The sequence below is a fragment of the Octopus sinensis genome, linkage group LG2 (genome assembly GCF_006345805.1).
Source record: "Octopus sinensis linkage group LG2, ASM634580v1, whole genome shotgun sequence".
In the NCBI taxonomy this organism is placed as follows: Eukaryota; Metazoa; Mollusca; class Cephalopoda; order Octopoda; family Octopodidae; genus Octopus; species Octopus sinensis.
The window spans coordinates 202,190,147-202,216,347 of record NC_042998.1 but is presented as its reverse complement, the minus strand read 5'-3'; the positions used below and the strand labels follow the sequence as shown (position 1 = coordinate 202,216,347).

Genomic DNA, 26,201 nt, shown 5'->3' with positions numbered 1-26,201 from the left:
TGAAAACGAAAGAATTCAAATTAAAAACAAGGTGATTAATTGGTTGATGTTATCAAGAGTATGCTACAAGTACAATGCAAGATAATGCAAATTATATTTGCAGCATTTAAGCATTATTGCATTTCACTTCTGTTCTAACTGAAAACTTGAATTCAAGGCGAACAAGCTACTTTGCTTTTACTTGAAGTTCCAACACCTTACATGAAGAATAAATGAAATTTTTCTTTCGAAGCCCACTTATTGTACATCATAACTTAGTTACACCAAAAGCGTAAATATGTTAAAATATTCTTCAAAACAACCGCTATAAGTGAATACGTCAATCAATATATTAATAAACTGTAACGGCAGGCATCATCGGTGTTTTTTTCAGGCATAATTCACTTGATGCATTGTAAACAAGGGTCCGATTTGAACGGTCTGATTTCAGGCATAATGCACTGATGCTTTGTAAACAAACGAGAAATTAGAATATTGTAGGTAACTTCATCTATAAATATTTATTACGATTGGAATTGGTTTTCCTTTTTTTTTTCTATTGATTCGCTTCATAAATCCAGAGCGGATCACCTGCTGAAAGGAGGTGTACCTCTTGTGTGACAACATTATATAGCTGTTCTACATTTGATTCCAGGTTCGTTGGTAAATTACAATACCAAGTAAAACAAATGTGAGTATTTTCTCAAGTTTTGAATGAGGTGGTGTGACATCATTATTACAAAAGAAAAGCAAGTTTAGATGAAAATGGAAATCAAATCACAAGGTGACTAATAATGGATTTAAATTTTCCACAAGGGCAGCTATTGTGAGGGAGGGGATAAGTGTTTCACTGGTACTTATCTTATCGACCCTGAAAGGATGAAAGGTAAAGTCGACCTCGGTGGAATTTAAACTCAGAACGTAGAGACGGAAGAAATACCGCTAAGCATTTCGTCCAGATCAATAACGATTCTGCCAGCTCGCAGCCTTACATGGTGGCTAATAATGATTACATAACGCGAATCATGAGTTTTCTGCTCTACGATAAATGCCACAGGAATCAGGAACACATGCACGTGTATGATACATACACACATGCATGCATGCATACATACATACATACATACATACATACATACATACATACATACATACATACACACATGATGGCTGCCCCTTCGTTATCGAGTATGACCATTGCACGAAGCTCAACTGCTATAGGTGCTGTGATCGAATGTGACTTTTTTGTCCAGCTAAACATCTAAAATGTCTTGTACAGAATTGGCAACTAAAACCTTTACCGGTAACAGCATGAATTCATACATACATATATGCTTGCATGCATACATAGATGGATACATACAGACGTACATACATACATATATGCATACATACATACACACATTAATTTAAGTTTATATTTAGATTCACTGATCAGATTAGGTTGCATTTGTAGCATTTGTAGCGGTGTGAGATCGAGCTTCACTGACGATTTAAAAAGGTCGGTGTTGAAGGAGTTTGCATACTTCCTCTGTCTCCCTTTTGTCTGTCACTGTGAGACTATCCTTATTCTTCAGCGCCGTAGCCTCTGACCTACAGAATGTCAGCCCTCTCCTGTATCTTTTTAAGATTTTCTTTTCTTTTGCGGCCTGTATCAATTTATTCAGCCTATAACTCTTGAAGCCATGTATTAGATCTGGTCTGATTGCTTTGATGAAAAATGGTATATTCGAAGGGATTCTTTACGTGCAACTTCATCATCTTTTGTATCTCTAGCATTTTCTGATGAAAACAGACAAAGTTCCTGGGAAAGATAGTATTGCAACAGAGAAGTTAAGTTTCGGAGGTGAAGAATTGCGAAAAATCCTCTTTCTACGTACGCTCGAATCGTTATCAAGCAGTAGATATAGCTCTGCTATCACAACCAGTAAAGGGCTCAATAAAGAATTATGTCAGGCAAGGAAACACCATTACTTTAAAGCTCTTTAGCTCATGTCTAAAAATGTTCACGAAGGACGTCTGCTGGACCGGTGGCGTGCGGACCAATGGGAGCAACTAACACACCTCCGATCCGCATTACTTAGGCCTCAGACAAGCAGGAGAACATACTGATAGAGCTGATCGCTTACAGCTTAACCGTAGGTCTTCAAAGGAAACACGACGTAGTACAATGGAGAATAAAGGAAGGAAGCGATGAAATGGGGGAGGCAAAGGCGTTCGTCTACTTTACGCCGAGGTATGAATGCTGACACCTCAAAGAGAGAAAAGACAGTGTAAAAGGCAATTACATCAATAAAGGATAAGTTTCATAGGAAGCTAGATAATGCTATACTTTACAGACCTTTCAATAACACCCTCCTAGCTGCTCAATGAGACGTGGGTTACTACAAAGAGAATACAAGATTGATTGGCTACGACGCAAAGGACAACGGAAGGGTCCATGCTAAGAACATAGCTTATTCGGCTTATTCGAAATGAGATAATTTGTTAACAAAGCGGTATGAACGATGTGATCATAGAGTATCGAAAGCACAAGTTCCGTTGAGGCTGACATATCACAAGGTTCACAGCCAGCGGGTGGATGCAAGCAATGGTATCCAAGAGATCGGAAGAGGCCACTTAGAAGGCCACATGTCGATGGGAAGAGGATTTAATCAAGAAATTTGGGTTGAAATGGAAAGTAAATGCGTAATCAAGACTAAATTGGAAGTGTATTATGACCAGCGGCGTATAACAGTGTCATATACATACAAACATTTATACATGTATATACATGTATATACATATATAATATATGTATAGGTAGTTCCGCATATACACTCCTTTAATCCAAATACAGTGACCAATACGGCATCATTAGCTACATATATACATAAACTAAAGAAAAACAAAATTAACTATAAATTGGAATGGACTATAATAGATTCAACCACACCATACACGCATAAATCTAATAGTTGCCGTCTCTGTATGAAAGAAGCACTGTATATTTTATTACATAAACATAAGAACTTAATAACTTGTCAATCAGAAGCACTTTCAACATGTAGGCATAGGTTTTATAAAATCTTTAATTATTATAGGAAATCTTATAAAGATTTGGATTAATTATAAAAAATATAGAGATTTTTCCTTTTTGTGATGTTAAAATATATGGTGATACTTACAAATAGATAGTTAGATAGACTGATTAGAATTATTTTATATTAGTAAATTCACAAGATATAAATTATAAATATAAAAGTGAGGTTGTGTGCTGTCTGTCTCCTACGATTTAGATTCCTAACTACTCCCACATTTTGCGGTGCAGTTTAACCAAAACCGGGTATCTTATAGTCGTGATTCATATCTAACCCTTCTGGGTATTAGCGCCCGTCTACGATGAGTCTACGATTAAAAAAAAAAATTACCATGAATTTTTTCCCATTTTTAATGCATTTTTGGCATATATAAGGGAAGTAACTCTCTAAACATTTATTATTAAATCTCAGAACGTAAAAAGCTACAATAACACCCTCCTCTTTGTGGTTAGCCATATTGAGATGGCTATTATACTTTACATCTCTAAAAATGCGTATATAGTTATTTCCCTTACAAACTCGAGCAACGCCGGGCGATACTGCTAGTAAATTATATATTATACATTAAATAAAGATTGAATAGATTTCTTGGAATTAGAACCCGGGTACAACTAATCTATAACAAATGGACAGTTATAATTGCATTAAATTTTAAAATCTAAAATTTTAACTGGCATCTTCCAATTATAAAAATAAAAATATAAAAGAAATATTTTGACCAATTTATAAATTTATGACTTCACATTTCTTAGTGTAATCCTCCTGTTGTTGGTACGTTTTACTTTTTCCTTGTGTTTTATTTGGTTGAAGTAATGTGGTGAATTGTTATTGTTTTGTTGAAAAGAACTGCCATTTGCTTTTTTTGGAAGCTGCTAGTTGAAGTTCCTTCCCTGCGGGGTAATTATTGTTATTATATCTTGTGGCTTTTTAAGCCAATTTTGTGAAAAAAAAAATGGAAACTTCTATGCTTGCACCATTCTCATACTCACCTGTCTCTGAAGCAGGTGAAGAACGAATTTCACCAGCAGTAACGCCGAGAGAACCAAATTTGTTTGAAGAGAAAAAATCACCGGCAGTGTCGCCAAAAAAGTTCGCCGAGGTAGCGAATGGACAAAAATTCTTTTGGAAACAATTCAACCCTAGTACGAGTCCATACAGCATAGAATTCAAGCTGTAATTAATGCCAAAATTCTTCCTACCCCATATTGAAATACTTTTGTTCGAAATTTTAAGGTGTTTCCATTATTTTGTCCAACCCCTCTATATCTATACATATATATGTATATATATGTGTATATGTGTATGTGTATGCGTATGTATATCAGTTATATACATATGTGTTTTATCTTTCATCTCTTACATGTTTCAGTCATTAGACTGCGGCCATGGTGGGGCAAATCCTTGAAAAGATTTTAGTCAAATGAACGAGCCCAGTACTTTCTTTTCAGGCCTGGTACTTTTTCCAAACATGGTACTTATCTCCATATTGTTTTACCGAACCCCTAGTTGTCGGGGATGTAAATACACCAAAACCGGATGTGAAGCCGGAAACAAATGTGGTTGGGAAGCAAATTAATTACCACACAATCACGCATGCGTCTACGTATATGAATTCTTAATGTCGATGTGTTCTACGCTTCCTTTTTTTATGAAATCTCTTCTCTGCTACAGTGTCCGGTCTCTCTTACTCTCTCTCGCTTTTATGTCTCTCCTTTACTTTTTCTCTCTCTTCTATTTCTCTCCTTTTCTTTTTCTCTCCCTTCTATTTCTCCCCTCCCCCCCTTGTCTCCCTCCCCCTTTCATTCTCTCTTTTTCTCTTCACGGCAACGTGACTTGCATGTCCAACAGACACTCTCGCATCTGTACACTCATAACCTCCCATTAGCTGCATTTAACACTCATTCTTTATCAATTCTCTCACATTTATCTCTTGGGCTTCGAACAAAGACAAGAACACAACCATCTGAATGAATATTACATGATGTATTATTTCTTTATAAAATTAAATCTTTTCTCTGTATGTGGTTTATGAAATTTATTTCATCCGCTTTATCTGAAAAAGAAAATACTACCTTTGTGATTCCGCTTTTTTTGTGCTTTACATTTGATTTAGATAATTGAGTTTCTAAATATTTATGAAGTCTACGGTTCACTTTATATTTGATTATACTTGATACCGTCCTGTCGGTTACTAATTCCTCAGTGATATTCTGATGATTGATTCCCTAATTGAGTAATATTTTACTGATTTGTCCATTTCCAAAATAGGAAGTAACATTATATATGTAAAATATCTGATATTTCTGCCGAGATTTTGTCGTAATATAACAGACAGTCTTCATTTCAAAATGCAACATAGAAATTTTAGCGTATGTCTATATCTTTATTTATTTATGTGAACTTTTCGATTCACAAGATGATATTAGAATATTCTATGTTAGAATATAAAACAAATCTATCTTTCATACAAGTATATTCCTACTTTGAGTACCCACTACGATTAAAGAAACGTATATCAATAAGAGTTTTGTCTTTAATGTCTTTGGGTGAAAAAATTGCTGAGTAAAATGTTCATAATTTCTGTCAGCTGCCGATCGCATCACAAGATTTTGAAAACTAAGGATGTATTAACCTTAAATGAGATAAGTATTTGAGCATGATAGTATCTAAAGATCATCCTTCTATGTCGTCATATCAATGCCCTAATAAAAAAATAAACTGCTGCTAGCTGCAACGAAGATACTTTGGAAGGTAGGCTTAATTCAAAATATAAATGCGTAATCTTCTCTCTTTACTGGCTATAAAAAAACAATACAAGGAAATAAATTTCGACGATGGACCTTGTATCAGAAAATCATTTTTATAACATCGCAGATGAAAGTTATCTAACAATGTTTTGGGTATATTTTTACCGAGATAAAATGCATTGATTCCTGCAAAATCTGTATTATACTTTACGAAGTGTGATCAAATTTTATGGGGACTTGCGCCATCAAAAGGAAAGTAAAACATGTCAATTCGGGATTTAATCTCATTCAAATTAGCCCCCTTCTGAAGCCTCACTTTTTTATCCTTCGACGTTTCTGTTGATGTAAGCATTTTTGGAACTCTATTTTGGTGTATAGCGAGCAGTTGCCTCGTTGCATTCTCTCGGATTTGCTTGACACCTCGAAATCTTATTGGAGTTCTTCCAATGCGAATACTGAGCCTCAGTTTCGGGTCATTGCCATAGACCCAGGATTCGTTATCTGGTATGAAGATTTTCGAACGTTTTTGTTCTCCTCGGTAAATTCAAGGGAAAACTGCGCAGCTGAAACCTAATCCTCTTTTGAGACGACCACACTTTTCACGAAACTGAGCAACAACGTTACAAAGTACTGCGCATGCGCGACAGAGTTAAACGTCAATTTGTGCTGAGCGGCTTCACTCAGAGTACTTTAGCTCTGTTACAATTGCAAACGTAACAATTTTTGATCAGATATCATCTGAGAAGATGAAGCAAAATTCTTGTTCGTCTGAAGAATAACATTTATATTCCCGATCCCAAAAGATGCACCAGATAAGCCAATGTATATACTAAATCAAAAATTAGTTACCCATCGATTCTGACTCTTTGAACAAGAGCCACAGACTAATGTTGATTTTTTTTTTACACCGGTGTTTCCTTTGCTCGAGGACATACAAAAATATCGACATATCGCGTGCCACAATGTCCCCTCAATTTCATCTGAGAGACGTTGATCAGTGACATACGGCAGCAGTGATTAGCATATTCGCGTTTGAATCTTTCGGAACATTTTATGATTGAGTACATATGTCATCGTTCTTAATCTCGCTCTTCGCGTTGTGGATGTCAGTTTTGCTAAGAATTTTTTTTATCGTAATATAATTTCATTAAGTTCTCAGGATATATAATGGTGGTTCCTAGAGATTGTCAAGTAAAAGATTTTTATGTTTGATTTTTGTAGAGACGAATTTGACACGTGTCCAAATCTAATCCGGAAGACGTTCAACCAATTAGGAAGGGTCGTATAGTTCAAAACATGTAGGATTTTCTTTCTTTAGGCCGTACTTTTCTGTCAACGCCGTCTGTAAAAGTCAGGAAAATTATTATCAGACATGGAAGTGTACAAATAATATATTGGGAAAGTAATGTGGAGGATAGTTAATGCGAGATCGAAAAGATGAGATAAAATTTAGATGAGAAAATGCTCAGTCATAGCTACCGCTGAAGATACCGAATCATTTTATGCATCATTAGTGAATGTTTCTTAGAATACTTCGATTTCTTCCAAAATATAGTACTGTAGAAAATATGAAGCAGACATAATCAAAGCTGGAATCCTCCTGTCTTTATGACTAAATTAGAATTCGCTATTTCTATTAAGCAAGAGCCACAGTGTAGACATTGCCATATTCATTCTACCTAGGGAATAATATGCAATATTTTTAAAGCTGCCAAATCCTATAAACGTTTTCTTTTTCATTTTTTTTCTATTTTCTTTTTACCATTTTTTTTTTTTCTCAAATGGAATTTTACGGAAGTGCACCTAGTTCATTTGCTTGAAATTTTGTTCTACTAAATTTTGCGGAAGGAATGGTATTAATTTCTTCATGCCGACGTAACTAATCAAGGAGATGCTATCGCCATTAAAACAAGTCCTCAAAGATGGTATCGCAGCATTAATAAACCATTAAGTTTTTCATTTAATTCGATATCAATTTTAGAATTGGTAAAACATAATTATTTCATATTGCTATTTCTTGCATCAAGCAATGTATAGCAACAACTCAACAACAGGATAATTTCTATACTGGGGTTGTTTATCGTAAAAGCAAACGTAGTGTTGTAATCAATGATTCATACACATTGCACATGCACACATACACATACATACGCAAGTAAAAATATATTTCGCAATTCAGAATTACTACTACTACTACTACTACTACTACTACTACTACTACCACCACTACTACCACTAGTACTACTACCACTGCTACTGCTACCACCACTACTACTACTACTACTACTACTACTACTACTACCACTACTACCACCACCACCACCACCACCGATACTACTACTACTACTACCACTACTACTACCACCACTAGTACTACTGCTACTGCTACCACTACTACTACCAACACTACTACTACTACTACTACTACTACTACTTCTACTACTACTACTACTACCACTACTACCACCACCACCACCACCACCACCACTACTACCACTGCTACTACTACTACTACTACTACTAGTGCTGCTGCTTTCGTAGCTGTTGTAAATGACAACAGAATAATTTCTTGGCCATGAGAATGTAAACATGCAATATGAAGATGACATAGGAGAAGGTTACATAACACATGGCGCTTACAACAAATTTCAACGTTTGCATGATACTTGAACGTAACAACAGTTTAAAATGTAATTTATAAAAAAGCACCCAACCGAAAAATAGAAATGAACCCATCACTTCAATAGTATTAAAATACAACTCAGATTATTTTTGCTCCGGATACTTCTTTCTCTCTCCCGAGAACCACCTACTGGCAGGATCGACATTATTAAGCCTCTTTTCATTGGCCCTGACAAATACACATTTGATCATCAACATGTTTTGGCAAATTGCAAATTATTATACATTCCCTGGGGTGGGAGGGCTTTAATAGCTGTTGATAAGACTATTGGCAGAGTCTTTCTAAAAGAGTATATCCTCTTATAATTTTTTACTCCTCGGGATACAATTTTATAGAAAATTCTATGCAAGCCCCACTTAATCGTATGTCATTTGGTATTGTGCTGCAATTACGTCCGCCAGTAAAGTGTTCGTATCATTGGAAAATTTTTCACCAAGATCCTACTAGTTTTCTTACCCATATCATGCAGTGCCAGCTTGAAGCAGGATTGAAGTTCTCGAACACTGTCCACCTCCCCACATCTTCTACATACCACATACATGGTTCTATATGTTTTACGTGGGTCGAAAGTACAGATCGATCTCTTACTGACCACCGGTCGTGACATATTCCAAGTTTGAAGACCGAAAACCACCCCCAGTTTTTAACAAGACAGAGGCATGCCATTCTCCTCTGTTTCCTTTGTTTAATAGCAAAAGGTATATTGGCAAAGAGACTCTCTCGTTTGACAAAAGCCGTGCAGATGTGTTTTCTACGGGAATTATTGCTAATATCTAGCGATTTTCACGTTCTGCATTATTAGTAGAATTTGGGTTGTTGATATTCTTGATCTTATTACACTTAAAAGCGACTTTTACACCATGATATTTGCTTGCTTTTTAATAGATAGCTGTGATTGGTTGCATTTCGTCGGTGTTTAATCCATCGTGTGAATTGTATATTTGTAAATGATTTTCTGAAGTCGTGTTCGTTCCTGACACTGCCTGAAGACGCTTTTGTTTCGATTTCTCATCAGTAACACAACAACCCTAGTTGAAACAACTGTATGGTCCACTTATCCCATATATAGTCACGTTGAAATGCAAACGGCCACATGCAATCAAACGATAATGTGGAAGGCGAGCTGGCAGAAATGTTAGGCGGCGAGGTGGCAGAAACGTTAGCATGCCGGGTGAAATGCGTAGCCGTATTTCGTCTGCCGTTACGTTCTGAATTCAAATTCCACCGAGGTCGACTTTGCCTTTCATCCTTTCGGGGTCGATAAATTAAGTACCAGTTACGCACTGGGGTCGATATAATCGGCTTAATCCGTTTGTCTGTCCTTGTTTGTCTTCTCTGTGTTTAGCCCCTTGTGGGTAGTAAAGAAATAGATAATGTGGAAGGCAAAATTTACTACTTCTCTTAAATGAACATAACTCTTACTAACAACGAATGCCTTTGCTTAATATTCCAGAACGAAAATGGAAATAAAATATTCTTTTCAACATGAAACCTGCGTAGAATTACTTTCTTATCCTGGAATCATTCAATAGCTACAGGATTTGGGAAACGGATATGGTTAGAAAAATCATCTCCTTTCAATGGATGATATAAAGATTTATGTGAAAAATCAGTAACTGCTTGATAGTCTGGTACATACTGTTCGCGTTTTCTCAAATGACGTAGGTATAGAATTTGGAATCGAAATTCTTTACCCACATTCTAAAACATTAAATGAGGAATATTTGAAGGAATCTATTGAATTGAAATGTCAAGAGGGGAAACAATGAAAGGACAGTTGGATAAGTATTTCTGCGTTCTGGAAGCATATGAAATAAAACATGAAGAAATGAAACAAATTACCAGTAGAAAGTATATAAGGCGAGTGAGAAAATTACTACAGTCGAAGCTGAATTCAAAAGGAACCTTTGCATGGTTAATTTTGGAAAGTCACTGAGGACGTTATGGGGAACAAAATCATGGGTTTGGTGTAAAAAAGGGCAATTAAAAAGAGAGACAGAGAGCCTAATTGTAGCATCCTAGAACCAAGTGATTAAAACAACTTGATGGAAAATGTAGGTGGGGAGAATGTGTCAGAAACATGTAGAGTATCTGGAAATTCTAAGGAGGCAGTCGCACACATTGTTGCAGAATGCCCCAAGATAATACAGTGGGAATATAAGAAATGGGAGCATGACCAAATTGTAAAAGGTTCTCACTGATAGCTTTGCCAGAAATGGGGGATTTTGAAGGTGGAGTCACATGGCATGATCATCAGGTTGAAAGAGTGGTGGATTGGAGAAATTTAAAATTTCGTGGGACTTTCCTAATCAAACGGATAAGAAGCTAGAAAATGACGGACAGGACATGCAATAATAGACGAGGGAAAGCGAAGTTGCTTACTAATTGATCCATCATGTCGGTTTGATTTCAGGATCGTAAATAAGATGATGAAATCCCTTAAAAGTACAATCCCTTAAAATTTAAAATTGCAAGAATTTGGAGTATGAAAACTGCAAAGGTTGCACCGAAAATAATTGGTGAATTGGGTATTATAGGCAAATGTTTGGTGAAGATTAAAATAGAATGTCCTTAAGAAGTTCTACAGAAAGTTTGTCTCTTAGGGACAGAAAAGTATATGAAGAAGGTTCTAATCACTTCAAAGACTACTAGAAGTTTGTGGATACCAAGGTTGCAGATCACTACTCCAACAAACTAGCATGAATGGTGCATGAGGGAAATCTGACAGTTTCTGTCGAGAAAGACACCTCAGCGTACATATTATCAGGATTTAAAATAACACTTATTCAAGAGAAATATCGGTGCATCATATTGATACCGGTAAAAGTCGATCATATCCTGGGGAAAAAAAACAGACACAAGAAAGCTATCAACACGAGGAAAATCAATAAATTTGTCAGGAAAGGAGGAAAGCCGTCAGCTACAGCAAAAAGAAGAAGCAGTTTACTACAGGAAGTCCCTATGGTATACAAATATAGATCATTAAGAAAAAATGTAGTCATCCTTATTCAGGGACCTTTTGAGCGAGATGGGCTACTCGACCTGAAGAAAATTCTAACTGGGCCCCACCTGCGAGGTGATGCGCTGTTTATCTTGATATGAGATCACCATGTCGCCCACATATGGTCGTGATGCATGTACCTGGTGTGCCCTTATCAGACGGGTAGTCATGATGGGTATACTGGACTTTGTATATTTTACCGCAGTGTCACTTTGATTGCATGCACTGCTCTCTCTCACTTAATAATAATGATAATGATAATAATAATGATAATAATAATAATAAAGATAATAATAATAATATCGAAAAATATTTTAGGAATGAGAACCCAGTTTCGAAATTTCCCCCAAGACACCTGAGGAAGGCTGGAGGATATATCAGCCGAAACATTGTGTTAACAACAAACAAGATGTGGACAAATATCCGTCAAAATTAAATAATGTAAATAATGTATATAATTCCTAATCTCTGAAATACAGAAGAAATATACGGTCAATCTTTTAAATACTTGAGCAACGGTTATTTTCAGAATTGCTGATAGAAAGGAAGGAAAGCGTGGCTACTTCCAGTTAAAGTTGTCTGTAGAGTATTTCAAGTCCAATCGGTATGGGGAATAGTTACAGCTCGTGGGATGAGACATGACAGAGAAAGATATCTCTGAGCAGAATGAGCAAGTGAGAAGAGTTTGTTGACGCTTAGGGAGCAAGAGAGAAGAGCTAATCAGAAACTCTGAGGGACAAGATGGGTGGTGATTTGTACACCAACTGCCAACGTTACGGTTTAAGTTTGGAGTCCAAATCATGAAATCCAGCCCTTCTGGTCAGAGATACATTCAATGAGAATGCGTGAATGAGAAACACCAGCTTGGAGTAATTACTTTCATTTTATTCCATGAGAAGATGGATTTATTTGTATATCTAATAGCTTGTGTTTTTGAAGTCCAGTAGTGACTAGAAGCTCGTGATAATTTTACATAATTTTAAATACTGAGACAATATCTGAATGAATAAGGTGTGAGTACTTTCACAGATGCATATCTAACAAACAAAAGTTGTTCAAATAAAGTCTTATTACTTCCATTACCCTATTTTATAAGCGCTGCCACCGAACATACAAATTGTGCAGTTAGCGCTTGGCATCCTGAAGCTTTCATGTCAATAATTCTAAGCTGCTTTCTTGAAGTGCAGGACTAACACGGGTAGACATTCTGGTATAATGAAACATTTTAGCTATTCTTGACTTCATTTTTCAAAAACGCTATCGAATATTCTATCGTCTATATAGCGAACTCATCCATAAATATACTTATACTATACCCTTTCAAAATTTCTGCTAGGCGGCACCCATTGCAATGCGGCTTGACCTTACGGCCTTTACAGTTTGTCTTCGCCGATTGTGTACTCTGTACGTCCACTCCGTTGCTGTGTGTTCGTTCGAAGCATTAACTCCCCACAAAGTTTATATTTTCTAAATTTCTGGACGTTGCGGATATAGGGAGTAATAAGCAGTCGAACTACTGAAGAAGAGTCGGACTTCTTTTTTTTAAATCCCATACTTATCTCTCGTTATGTGTTGACATGTTTTTATTTACTTGTTGTTGATGTCCTCTTTTTATTGTGCATTTTTTGTATTTTATCCTGTACTTTTTTTGCGTGTGTTTACGTATTTATTGCTTGTTCGTGTTGTCATCTATTTGATGTGTATTATACATACATACAAACATACATACATACATACATACATACATACATACATACATATATATATATATATATATATATATATATATAGGGAGAGTTTACGAAAAAAAAGACGCAGACAGGCGGTGTACAAAACAAACAGATGTATTAGTATAACGCTCAGGAATAGAAAAAAGTCTTTTACGTTTCGAGCCTATGCTTTTCTACAGAAAGGGACAGAGAAAAAAGGAGAGAAGAAAATGTGTGTACTGGCTAACGATCTATCAGTGCGACTGTCTCGGACAGAAGGGTCACACACGAGAGGGAAAGTAGGGGAGATAACAAAGATGACCCCAACACGAAGGTGCGTGTGTGTATAATAGAGTATGTATGAGCGTGTGAAAGAGGGCTGGTGGTCTGGACGTGTGCGTGTATGTATGTGTAGGTGTGAAAATGTGGGAATGGGTGTGTGGGTGGTGTGTTGTGATGTGATGTGTGATGTTGTATGGAGTAGTATGGTGTGGTGTGATGTTGTTGGGAGGTGGGGGAGGCGAGAGTAGGGAAAGCACGGGTGGGTTGTAAGTTGTATATATATATATATATATATATATATACATATCTTGAGAGAGGAGATAATTTATGTGCACACACACACACACACACACACCACACACACACACATATATATATATATATATATATATATATATATATATATATATATATGGGTGTGTTGTATGTGTCGAGTGTGTGCGCTCAACCAATTTATATATAGTAATTTTCAGTAAAATAGTAGACAAACTTGAGCTATAGAATTTATTAATGGTCATCGTGTAAATAAAACATAAAATGTTGAGTGATATTCAAATCTTTTTAATGATATATACTTTGTATATCATTGAAGCGACGTTTTTTATGTTTGTTTTTATTTGGTTAGTCATTTGAAGATAAGTCCGTTCGACGACCATTCGCTTGTAGTAAACAATGACACGACTGTAAATAAAACAAACAACCATTAATGGAACTTCATTAAGAAAAGATAAAAACAAAATAGAACTGAAATAGTTTATTATTCTAAAGGATCAATGAATTGTAGAGTTTCTTTTAAATGAAGCCCGATGTGATCGGTTTGTGGTGAGTGACGTCATTACTGAGATAAAAAGCTGAAATCTACTTCAACAAAAATGATAAGTAAATTATTTTCATGAAGTAAACTTATATCTGTTTACATATCAAATTATAAAATGATTTTAATAATTACCGTTTTTACCTCATTACCAAATATTATAACATTCTATCTTTCAATATACCACCAGCAATTTTGCGTCAGATAGTTTTCTAAATTTCTAAAACATAATTAACAATATTACGTAAATTTAATCATTAACTGTTTTCTTCGTGGTTACTGCCAACTATTTCATAAAATATTCATTACAGCATAAAAGTAATCATGATTATTTATCAGAAATATTCCAGTGATTTTTTTCCTCAGAATTATGCTTCTTTTTATTTTGTAATGTATGTATTTATTCCTCTCATTAGTTTTTGTAAAGTTCTGTGTCCCCTAAATCAGGAGACTATCAGGTAGTCTAGTATATTGCTACTTTTGGTTTTCTGCTCAGACTAAACCAGGTATTTCTCATCCTTGACATGCATATCTAAGCATTTTAGGAGTAGGGAAGGTGGCGAGCTGGCAGAATCGTTAGCACGCCGGGCGAAATGCTTAGCCGTATTTCGTCTGCCGTTACGTTCTGAGTTCAAATCCACCGCGGTTGACTTTACCTTTCATCCTTTCGGGGTCGATTAAATAAGTACCAGTTACGCATTGGGGTCGATATAATCGACTTAATCCGTTTGTCTGTCCTTGTTTGTCCTCTCTGTGTTTAGCCCCTTGTGGGTAGTAAAGATAAGATTTTAGGAGCAGGGAATAATTTGAAGTGTTTGTCGTTTATATATTGCAAGACGATTGGTCAGGTAAAAATGTCCCTTTATATTAACCCGGATAATGCGGTGAGGTAGCATAATCTTTAGCATACCGGACACAATGATCAGCGGCATTTCGTCCGTCTTTAGGTTCTGAGTTCAAATTCCGCATTGATCGACTTTGTCTTCCATCATTTTGGGGTCGATCAGATAAATACCAGTTGAGCACTGGAGTCAATGTAATTAACTTCACCCCCCCCCCTCAAAAACCCTTGGCCCTTTGCCAAGATTTGAAACTATTATATTGACACAGAGAGAATACTTGAAAAAAAGTTAATCACTGTGTATAAAGAATGTTGGCCATCTGCTTTAATGCATATATTTTTGGTTAGTTTGTAAAAGGGAAAGCGTTCAATATTAGTGTATGACTGGAGATTTCCGATGACTCGGGCAAGTCCCATTCAAATATTAGAGACTAGCGGGATCCGTGAATATTTTACGGAGTTAATGGTAAACCTATTGGGTTATTTCTGAAAACCTTATCCAAAAATCCTGAAAACGTAGCCTGTGTTGTGTTGTATGGAATGATCGTTGCTCATCTGCTACTGATTGAAAAGTGAAAAAATGGGAATACTATGATACTTAATGTACTTTATATACTTTTATAGACTGAATACAGATCACTCATAAAATAAGTATTCACCCTTATGTTCCCATTTCCCCCCCATGAACAAACAAATTGCATGTATCTGACATGTAAATAAGCGTGAATATTTCAGGGAATTGCACTTATGCGCATGCAGTATTTCATAGGTGATACAAAAAAGTTAGTTCAATTTTTTAAAAAATATACTAGTCACCATTCAATCACCACTGCCACCTTCACCATCATCACCACCATCACCACCCCCACCATGTCCACCACAATGTCCGCCACCACCAACATCACCAACCCCACCATGTCCACCATCACCATCATCTCTTTCTCCACCTCTCTCTCCATACTTTCTCTCTTTCTCCGTTCTCTGTCATTGTTTAACCTTACCATCAGAACATCACTCCTCTGCTATAATTATATTTTTACTCTTCCCCTTTACATCATTTCTACCGTCAACTAACTTTTTTAACCATATAATAAGCATTACATTCCTCCTACTTCACGTCATGGGCGCTTCTCTCTCCCTCTTTTCTTCTCTATTTCTCTTTTTCTCTCTTCCACGTTTCTCTGTCCCTCTTTCCATTCTCCTTCTTTTTCTCTAATCACGTGAAAGCCTTACCGACGGGCTAAGTAGCATAATGACAAGCTAAACCATAAGATAATGAGGCTTGTCTCGTTAAAACGCACAAAGTGATATAATTCCATTTGATGGCTGAGTAAATTTTTCCAACGTATTATTTGTAATGTTTTATGACAGTTAAAGACATAATGATAATTCAAAATTTTATCATATATAAATTTCATTATAGATGTATTATACTTGCGTATTTATTTATGAACGTATATGAAAAGAAATACACGCACACACAAACATGTACACATACACACACACACACACACACACACACAAACTATGCAACACGGGCACATGCGCACATACACTCACGAACAAGCAGAAACGCAAACAATTGAACAGAGATAATCGGTATTGTCCCAGTAGCAAATATTCTGTTAATCTCGGCATAATTTATAGCAATTGTTTATGTAGCCTGTTTTCAATGTAAATATAGAATCCGTTTATTTTTATTGCAACGATATACATGTCAATAGATTTCTATGATTTTTGTAAGTTCCGGGAAAAGGGCTTATTCGTGACTTTACATTTCTGCATTAGGAAAAATACCATAAATATGGCTTACTTTATATTTTTTTCGTTATATAAATTGTTATGCAACATATCATACGAAAACAATGCCTACATAAGCCATTGCAAACAGCTCTACTTCCATAATTTTGTAAAGAGGAAATAGGTTAAATATCGTATTGTTACAGTTGATGATTCCTTTGTAAGCATTGTTATAAGTGCCGTGTTTCTATACAGCGAATTGTTCTGCCTACACTTTTGCACTCTTCCTATTTCAGTCGTAGAAACTATTAAATTATAAACATTTAACTCCCGTTACTTCGAACACATAAGTAACACACCTCTATACAAAATATTGTTGCTGATTCAGACATTTAACTACTGCTCGTTGCTGCATATGGTTACTCGATACTGCAACGAAATATCCTGCAATGTACCTCAGCACGGATTTAAAGTTGAGCAAGAGGGTGATTTCTTGGACATTTGGTCCTAAATTGGAAGGGCATTCTCATCTGCTAGTGGTTGAGGGCTCCTTGGAATCGTATTCATACGGAATTTTTGGAAATTTATGAAACTCAAACAATTTTCAAAAGCCTGGGGGTTGGGAACCCAATTTTCATATTTGGCCCCTTTGGTCCGAAAAGCGAAGACTTGTTCCTAATTTGAGTTAAAATCAGACTTCGAATGAATGAAGACCTTTTGGAAGCATACTGATAAAAAATTCATTAAATTTCTAGAAAATCTGGCGGCCTAAGATCGAATTTCCATACTTTAGCATTTTAGGCTAAAGCACCAAAACAGGCTTCGTTTCAGTGAAAAAAAAGAATGTAACGTAGAGGGGAAACGTGGATGCGTACTTGCAATTATTTTGCAATAGTTTTTTTTTCTTTGCATATTTGCAGATTTTAGACCCAAATCACAAAATGTGTCATATCTTACGTTAAAAGGACCATTGGGAGATGGTTGAAAGCTCATTAAGAACATATTGATCAAGTAATTATGAAAACGCGTCAACTCATTTGGTCTTGGCCAAAAATCTCCATAAATCTGAGGACCTAAATATCCTTTTCGAGGTTTGGACCCAATATACCCAGATGGGTTTTATGTAGATTAGAACTAAGAACAAATACAATTTACCATAAAGTTAACTTGCTTTAACACATTATAACATCATTGAATTAAATAAGTTGTCATCAGATAACACGGCAGTACAAGTTATATTTTATTTTACAGTATCGAACTGAGTGTCCAGACATTTCACATTTACTGCAAAAAGCTTGCATCTTGTAGCTAACTCAGATCAGTCCAGTATTCTAGCTTTGAACCCTCATGATCGTTCTCAGCAAGGCATGGAGAACATGCTAGAATACATCTGATTTGGGGGCTATTGGTCTTGTCGAGTCACCTTGACGAATGCTCTATACACTTATCATCTGAATAAGTGTATACAAATATCATCTTGTTGTGACCCCTTGACAAATACATACTGTGCACTTTTATCATCTGAATAAGTGTATACGTATATCATCTGAATGTTTTCAATATTATGAGTTATTTTAAAGATACGGCGAATCATAAGCAATAAAGGCATTACTCTGGATAGAAGCAGCATAGGTCACAGTGTCTGCCTCTAAATCCGTGTAGTATTGTGCTGTTGTTCATACGTTAAGTTTTCGGATGTAATAATTAGTTGTTCAGGTGAAATTTATGCCCCATTTTTATATCTCTCGCAATTTGGTGCAGGTCGAGTGATCAAGTAACGAATCTCACACTGGGCCGTATTTCGGTTCTTAATTGCAATATCCCAGGCGGTTGTTCTTAACAATGCATTTTGTAGAAAATGTTAGACGACATGTGAAGATTTATAAATTAGGGAATATTCATTGTAAAATGAAACTAATGATTTCTATATAACATTGAAACAAAAATATATTTTATCTAGAAACTGTAATACAATAAAGTAACCTCGGCACTTGAAAACAATTTACATTTTTACGACACAGGATGATGTTGAACAAAGCATCATTTGAACTCACGATTTAAAAGAACAAGTTATTATATTTTTTTTAGGCATTGTAAGTATTCTGGTAATCAACCAAATTAAAATTAGAAATATTACTTAACATAAATAATTTACAAACTAAATAAGGCTGCTTACTTTTCTTTGGGTTTCGTATGTTTATTACCACCCATCGTTTCACCACGTCTGTACAATTCTTTTTCATAATCATTTTCAAAGATAAATTAAATGGACATATTTTACTTATGATGAATGTACATTTATAATCTTTTTTTTTTCATTTGAATTAATAAATCCCAATAATATGAATGCGATCATGTAACAAACCGGACTGTTTAGACGATAACTCACCAAAAAGATAAATACAGGAAAGCCATAAATTGTGTATTGTCAAAGGAATATTGATAAGTGAAACAAAAGTTATTATACATAACAGAAGTGATATGAATTGATATTGTTATAAAGAATAAAATGTACTTGACATTAATATATCTCGGGCGAAATGTATGTTCGATAATGAAACAATCTAACACGAAAAATATACTGAACTAAGGTGGTGATGATGATGGTGATGATGGTGGTGATGGTGGTGATGATGATGATGATGATGAAGATGATGATGATGATGTTGAATTTGATACTAGGACGATAATACTGTGTGTTATGGCAAGTCGATTATATGGAGCTCTCTACTTCGCTGATATTTTATATTATCGAGCCTAGATAAAAATCAAAGATTAACTGGACGGCATCTGAGCTCAGCACGTGAAAAGCCAAAAGGAATCCCACTGTGCATTTTGAATCACGTGCTAAAAAATAAAAATAATGGTAATAATAACAATAACAATAATAATAATAATTATCGTTAAGTATATTTGCTACTTAAATATGGCTAACCATTAAGGTTGAATGCTACAGTAGCTTGTAGCCCCTGGAGGACACCTCCTTCAGCTGGCTATTGACACACACTTTCTGTGCCCTATCAGTATTTGCAAAGGTAAGTCATCCTTCCCATCTTCAATCTGACATGATACACACGGACTCCAGTTTCTGGATAAAGTTCCAAGACTTACGTATTGAATTTACAGAACCTATGGAGGGTGCAAGTAAAATGCATCCCAGTAACCATAGGTGCAATGGAGTTATCCCTAAAGATAGGAAAGCATTGTAGTTCGCTTGAAGCATTTTCTATTGTTTGTAAAGTACAAAATGTTTTGAATGGTACAAAAATGCACTATAATATAAGCATTGGGCTATGTACCTATTTCTTTATTACCCACAAGGGGCTAAACAAAGAGGGGACAAACAAGGACGGACATAGGTATTAAGTCGATTATATCGACCCCAGAGCGTAACTGGTACTTAATCTATCGACCCCGAAAGGATGAAAGGCAAAGTCGACCTCAGCAGAATTTGAACTCACAACGTAACGCAGACGAAATACCTATTTCTATTTCTTTACTACCCACAAGGGGCTAAACACAGAGGGGACAAACAAGGACAGACATAGGTATTAAGTCGATTACATCGACCCCAGTGCGTAACTGGTACTTAATTTATCGACCCCGAAAGGATGAAAGGCAAAGTCGACATCAGCGGAATTCGAACTCACAACGTAACGCAGACGAAATACCGTTAAGCATTTCGCCCGGCGTGCTAACGTTTCTGCCAGCTTGCCGCCTATATACCTGTTGTAATTTAGTCATCCATAGGTGATATTTCGGAATAAAATTCCTTCTTGAGATATTCTTAGATGGAGTCGCTGCTCTAATCGGTTTTCCAACGGCTTATTATGTGTGGGGCGCAGTTGAGGGAGAGACCAACAAACTCCATCTAACAGTAAAGATGAAGTGAAGGCAACGATCATGGCAGCATTCACCAACTTAATCCGGGAATTCGCCCAGAAGAGCTGCAAGAGATTCGGAAGTCGTCTGGAGGCCGTGCTTGAAGCTAATGGCTATTTTATTGAATGAATTTCCTCTTTTTGTGTTTCAAGATATTTTTATGTAATTTTGCCTAATGTACCTGCTAGAATGATATGTCAGTGCTGTTTTCATTTTTGAATAATTTATACGACAGTTTATTCACCACACCTTGTGGTGTGTGTGTGTGTGTTTAAGCTGGTTATCTAGGTTAATTTTTTCTGCTATAGCCCAGGGGTGACCAAAGATTTATGAGCGGGTTTTGTTAGATATCAACAGTGGGGAGGCCTGCCACATATATATATATATATATATATATATATATATATATAGGGGTGTCTGTGTGGTAAGTAGCTTGCTTACCAACCACATGGTTCCGGGTTCAGTCCCACTGCGTGGCATCTTGGGCAAGTGTCTTCTGCTATAGCCCCGGGCCGACCAATGCCTTGTGAGTGGATTTCGTAGACGGAGACTGAAAGAAGCCTGTCGTATATATGTATATGTGTATATATGTGTGTGTGCGTGTTTGTCCCCCTTGCATTGCTTGACAACCGATGCTGGTGTGTTTACGTCCCCGTCACTTAGCGGTTCGGCAAAAGAGACCGATAGAATAAGTACTGGTCTTACAAAGAATAAGTCCCGGGGTCGATTTGCTCGACTAAAGGTGGTGCTCCAGCATGGCCACAGTTGAATGACTGAAACAAGTAAAAGAATAAAAAGAATATATATATATATTTATTTATTTATTTATATATATATATATATATATATATATGTTTGTTGTGTCACATACATAGGTATGTGTGTGAGTGTGCGTACGTGTGTGTGTATGGGGATATAACTATGAACATGGGCGTGTAAGTGTGTGTTTTGCCAAAGTATCTATCTAGTATCATTGACATGAGATATTTTGTTTATTTCTTTGTACAATAGATGACAGCAATCGGATTATTTATATTATGAGGGAGATACATTTCCGTATGGGGCACTCTTAAAACGTTGAATCAACTTTGAGACACTCATTTCGTCGTTGAATAAACTATCCAAGAAGGTAATCAATTCAGGTAGAACAGCTACCACAGTGTCTAGATTTCAAAGGAAAAGAAGATCCAAGACAGTTCATACGTTTACTTCATATTTGACAGTTCTTTCTGTTTCAGAATTGCATGTCACAAACAGAAGATACTTGTACGTTCTGATAAAATTGATATCCATCATCTGCTGAAAGAGTTTCCCCAGACTCAAACTTTTGGAAAAAGTTGCTACATTTTGTAGTGGTTATATATAGTCAGTACCAGTTGTTGATGTGTTTGCGTGTATATTTTTACAAGAGTTCATATAAAGATGAAGAATATATTCAAGAACTATATATTTACTACATTAAAAATATATTTTATAGGCGCAGGAGTGGCTGTGTTGTAAGTAGCTTGCTTACCAGCCACATGGTTCCGGGTTCAGTCCCACTGCGTGGCATCTTGGGCAAGTGTCTTCTGCTATAGCCCCGGGCCGACCAATGCCTTGTGAGTGGATTTGGTAGACGGAAACTGAAAGAAGCTTGTGGTATATATGTATATATATATATATATATATATATATATATATATATATATATATATATGTGTGTGTGTGTGGTTGTGTGTCTGTGTTTGTCCACGAAGCATTGCTTGACAACCGATGGTGGTGTGTTTGCGTCCCCGTCGCCTAGCGGTTCGGCAAAAGAGACAGATAGAATAAGTACTGGGCTTACAAAAGAATAAGTCCCGGGGTCGATTTGCTCGACTAACGGCGGTGTTCCAGCATGGCCGCAGTCAAATAACTGAAACAAGTAAAAGAGTAAAAGAGAGTAAAGAGTATTTGCTGGTCGATGGTGATACATAATCAAAATGTAGAATCTAGTTGAATGAAGTAATGTATGCAAGGAAGCTCAGAGATAGAAAATGTAGAAATAATAGCTAGGTGGTGGTTTTCACTCATGTGGCGTAGAAAAGAGACGTGAATGGCTCTAACTCTAATCGACTAAGAAGCGAAGAGCAGGATTAGCAAGCTGTTTTTATTAATGGAACGATAGACATTCTAGAGACTTCCAAGAGAAACGCTAAGCTTCTTGAATAATTAAGAATCACGTCTCATGGCACAGATTCTTCGAGAAGCTTTAGAAATAGATGTTACTCTATAATCTGTCTTGAATGGGAGATCATTCAACTATCTCGCTACCGCTACTCATCCCTTAGGCAGAGGTAATGGTATATAATAAGGAAAATAACAAACATGTATACACCATAAAATGTCAAAAACTGATGAAAACAAAATGAAATAAATGCAAAATTTCAGGTCCAAATTGAAAATTCAAACGTTCAAACGTATGTAACGTATGTGTGTGTGTGTGTGTGCATGCAATATAGAGGTAGAGAAAATTGCGTATCGCGGAAAACCGAATACAAGGAAATGTATAGAGAACAGGATTTATTCGAGTGTGTCCGAATAGCAATGTCGTTTTACGTGCACAGAGTGCAGAAAATGCCAATCAGAGCGTGACTGAAGCAGTGTGTGCACACGAGTTGAAAAAAAGATGGCACTGACATGCTAGCGCGTTGCAAGAGACAAGCAACATTCTATTTATAACATGACCATCCAGGGGTCTAATAAAGTTAAGTTGTGTCTTACAAGGGCGCAGCGAACGTGAGAAAGGAACTCAAAAGTATGGTATATAGTGCATATGTATAACAGGATGAATGCATGCAAGCACATTCAGAGAATTTTACAAATATACAGAATATTCTGTAATGATATATACATGAATATATGTCCTGAAAAATTAAAAAATTAAGTGATATAGAAAACTAAGCAAATGCAAAGGAAAGCGAACAAATACGTGAAAAAGCAAGCAACAGAAATGCCAAACTAAGCGCAGGCTAAGGAAAATTTCCAGTCTATTGGCAAGTGTTCCAGTTAGTTCAAGTCATGCAAGTTTTTAGAAATCCAGCGATGCGAAAAGTGAATCCAACGATGCGAAAATACGGAACGTTCATGAAATGTGTATTGTGCACGTATACTGAAAGTGAAAACAGTAGTGCAAAGTATTGTCAAAGTACATGGAAATTCTTCTGGAAAAGTTTAATACGCCGAGAAATTAAGTTTCGCAACTTCATATAAGAAGAAAAGGTCAATATGACAAAAGCTGTAACGAACTTGCAGTGGTGGAAGTTGAGCTGGAGCGAAGATGATCATGAGAAGCTGAGCTTGCAGTGGTGAAAGTTGAGCTGGAGCGAAGATGATCATGAGAAGCTGAGCTTGCAGGGGTGAAAGTTGAGCTGGAGCGAAGATGATCATGAGAAGCTGAGCTTGCAGGGGTGAAAGTTGAGCTGGAGCGAAGATGATCATGAGAAGCTGAGCTTGCAGTGGTGAAAGTTGAGCTGGAGCGAAGATGATCATGAGAAGCTGAGCTTGCAGGGGTGAAAGTTGAGCTGGAGCGAAGATGATCATGAGAAGCTGAGCTTGCAGGGGTGAAAGTTGAGCTGGAGTGAAGATGAACATGAGAAGCTGAGCTTGCAGGGGTGAAAGTTGAGCTGGAGCGAAGATGATCATGAGAAGCTGAGCTTGCAGTGGTGAAAGTTGAGCTGGAGCGAAGATGATCATGAGAAGCTGAGCTTGCAGTGGTGAAAGTTGAGCTGGAGCGAAGATGATCATGAGAAGCTGAGCTTGCAGGGGTGAAAGTTGAGCTGGAGCGAAGATGATCATGAGAAGCTGAGCTTGCAGGGGTGAAAGTTGAGCTGGAGCGAAGATGATCATGAGAAGCTGAGCTTGCAGTGGTGAAAGTTGAGCTGGAGCGAAGATGATCATGAGAAGCTGAGCTTGCAGGTGAAAGTTGAGCTGGAGCTAAGATGATCATGAGAAGCTGAGCTTGCAGGGGTGAAAGTTGAGCTGGAGCGAAGATGATCATGAGAAGCTGAGCTTGCAGTGGTGAAAGTTGAGCTGGAGCGAAGATGATCATGAGAAGTTGAGCTTGCAGTGGTGAAAGTTGAGCTGGAGCGAAGATGATCATGAGAAGCTGAGCTTGCAGGGGTGAAAGTTGAGCTGGAGCGAAGATGATCATGAGAAGCTGAGCTTGCAGGGGTGAAAGTTGAGCTGGAGCGAAGATGATCATGAGAAGCTGAGCTTGCAGTGGTGAAAGTTGAGCTGGAGCGAAGATGATCATGAGAAGCTGAGCTTGCAGGGGTGAAAGTTGAGCTGGAGCGAAGATGATCATGAGAAGCTGAGCTTGCAGTGGTGAAAGTTGAGCTGGAGCGAAGATGATCATGAGAAGCTGAGCTTGCAGGGGTGAAAGTTGAGCTGGAGCGAAGATGATCATGAGAAGCTGAGCTTGCAGGGGTGAAAGTTGAGCTGGAGCGAAGATGATCATGAGAAGCTGAGCTTGCAGTGGTGAAAGTTGAGCTGGAGCGAAGATGATCATGAGAAGCTGAGCTTGCAGGGGTGAAAGTTGAGCTGGAGCGAAGATGATCATGAGAAGCTGAGCTTGCAGTGGTGAAAGTTGAGCTGGAGCGAAGATGATCATGAGAAGCTGAGCTTGCAGGGGTGAAAGTTGAGCTGGAGCGAAGATGACCATGAGAAGCTGAGCTTGCAGTGGTGAAAGTTGAGCTGGAGCGAAGATGATCATGAGAAGCTGAGCTTGCAGGGGTGAAAGTTGAGCTGGAGCGAAGATGATCATGAGAAGCTGAGCTTGCAGGGGTGAAAGTTGAGCTGGAGCGAAGATGATCATGAGAAGCTGAGCTTGCAGGGGTGAAAGTTGAGCTGGAGCGAAGATGATCATGAGAAGCTGAGCTTGCAGTGGTGAAGTTGAGCTGGAGCGAAGATGATCATGAGAAGCTGAGCTTGCAGTGGTGAAAGTTGAGCTGGAGCGAAGATGATCATGAGAAGCTGAGCTTGCAGGGGTGAAAGTTGAGCTGGAGCGAAGATGATCATGAAAAGCTGAGCTTGCAGGGGTGAAAACGGTCTAAGCCATACACTGAACGAAGCAGGATGTTGAAATGAGATGGTTACTGTACTTGCGACGAAAAAGGATGTTAAATTATTAGCAAATCTGGAATTTGAAACTTCCATACATAAACTGGTTGAGATATTACATTTATTCGATTTCGTTTTTGTCCGTTTGACTGCCATTTCTAGCAAAAAGGTGATGTAAACGACGTTATCAAAGCTCAGGAGTAGTAGTGAGTGTTGATAAACGCATCTCAAAACCGTTCTCGCAGTCAATATTTTGAAAGACAAAAAAGCAGCTGTAACAAGATTCAGAAGGTGTTTTCTGATCGGAGAATTGTGTTGCAACATACAAGATAATGATATTATAACATGGAAACCAGGATTTATT

At 37.1% G+C, this 26,201-nt stretch overlaps 1 protein-coding gene across 1 annotated transcript; it reads right to left on the bottom strand.

The window, feature by feature from the left end:
- Positions 1–23,999: 23,999 nt before the first annotated feature.
- Positions 24,000–25,643, bottom strand: LOC115227357 (fibrous sheath CABYR-binding protein-like). Its single transcript, XM_029798225.1, has one exon. The coding sequence runs from the start codon at positions 25,641–25,643 to the stop codon at positions 24,000–24,002; it is 1,644 nt and encodes a 547-aa protein (XP_029654085.1).
- Positions 25,644–26,201: the final 558 nt, after the last annotated feature.

What these genes read in the sequence shown, in the direction of transcription:
- LOC115227357 (XM_029798225.1), bottom strand. Translation starts at nt 25,643, where the DNA reads ATGATCATCTTCGCTCCAGCTCAACTTTCACCCCTGCAAGCTCAGCTT.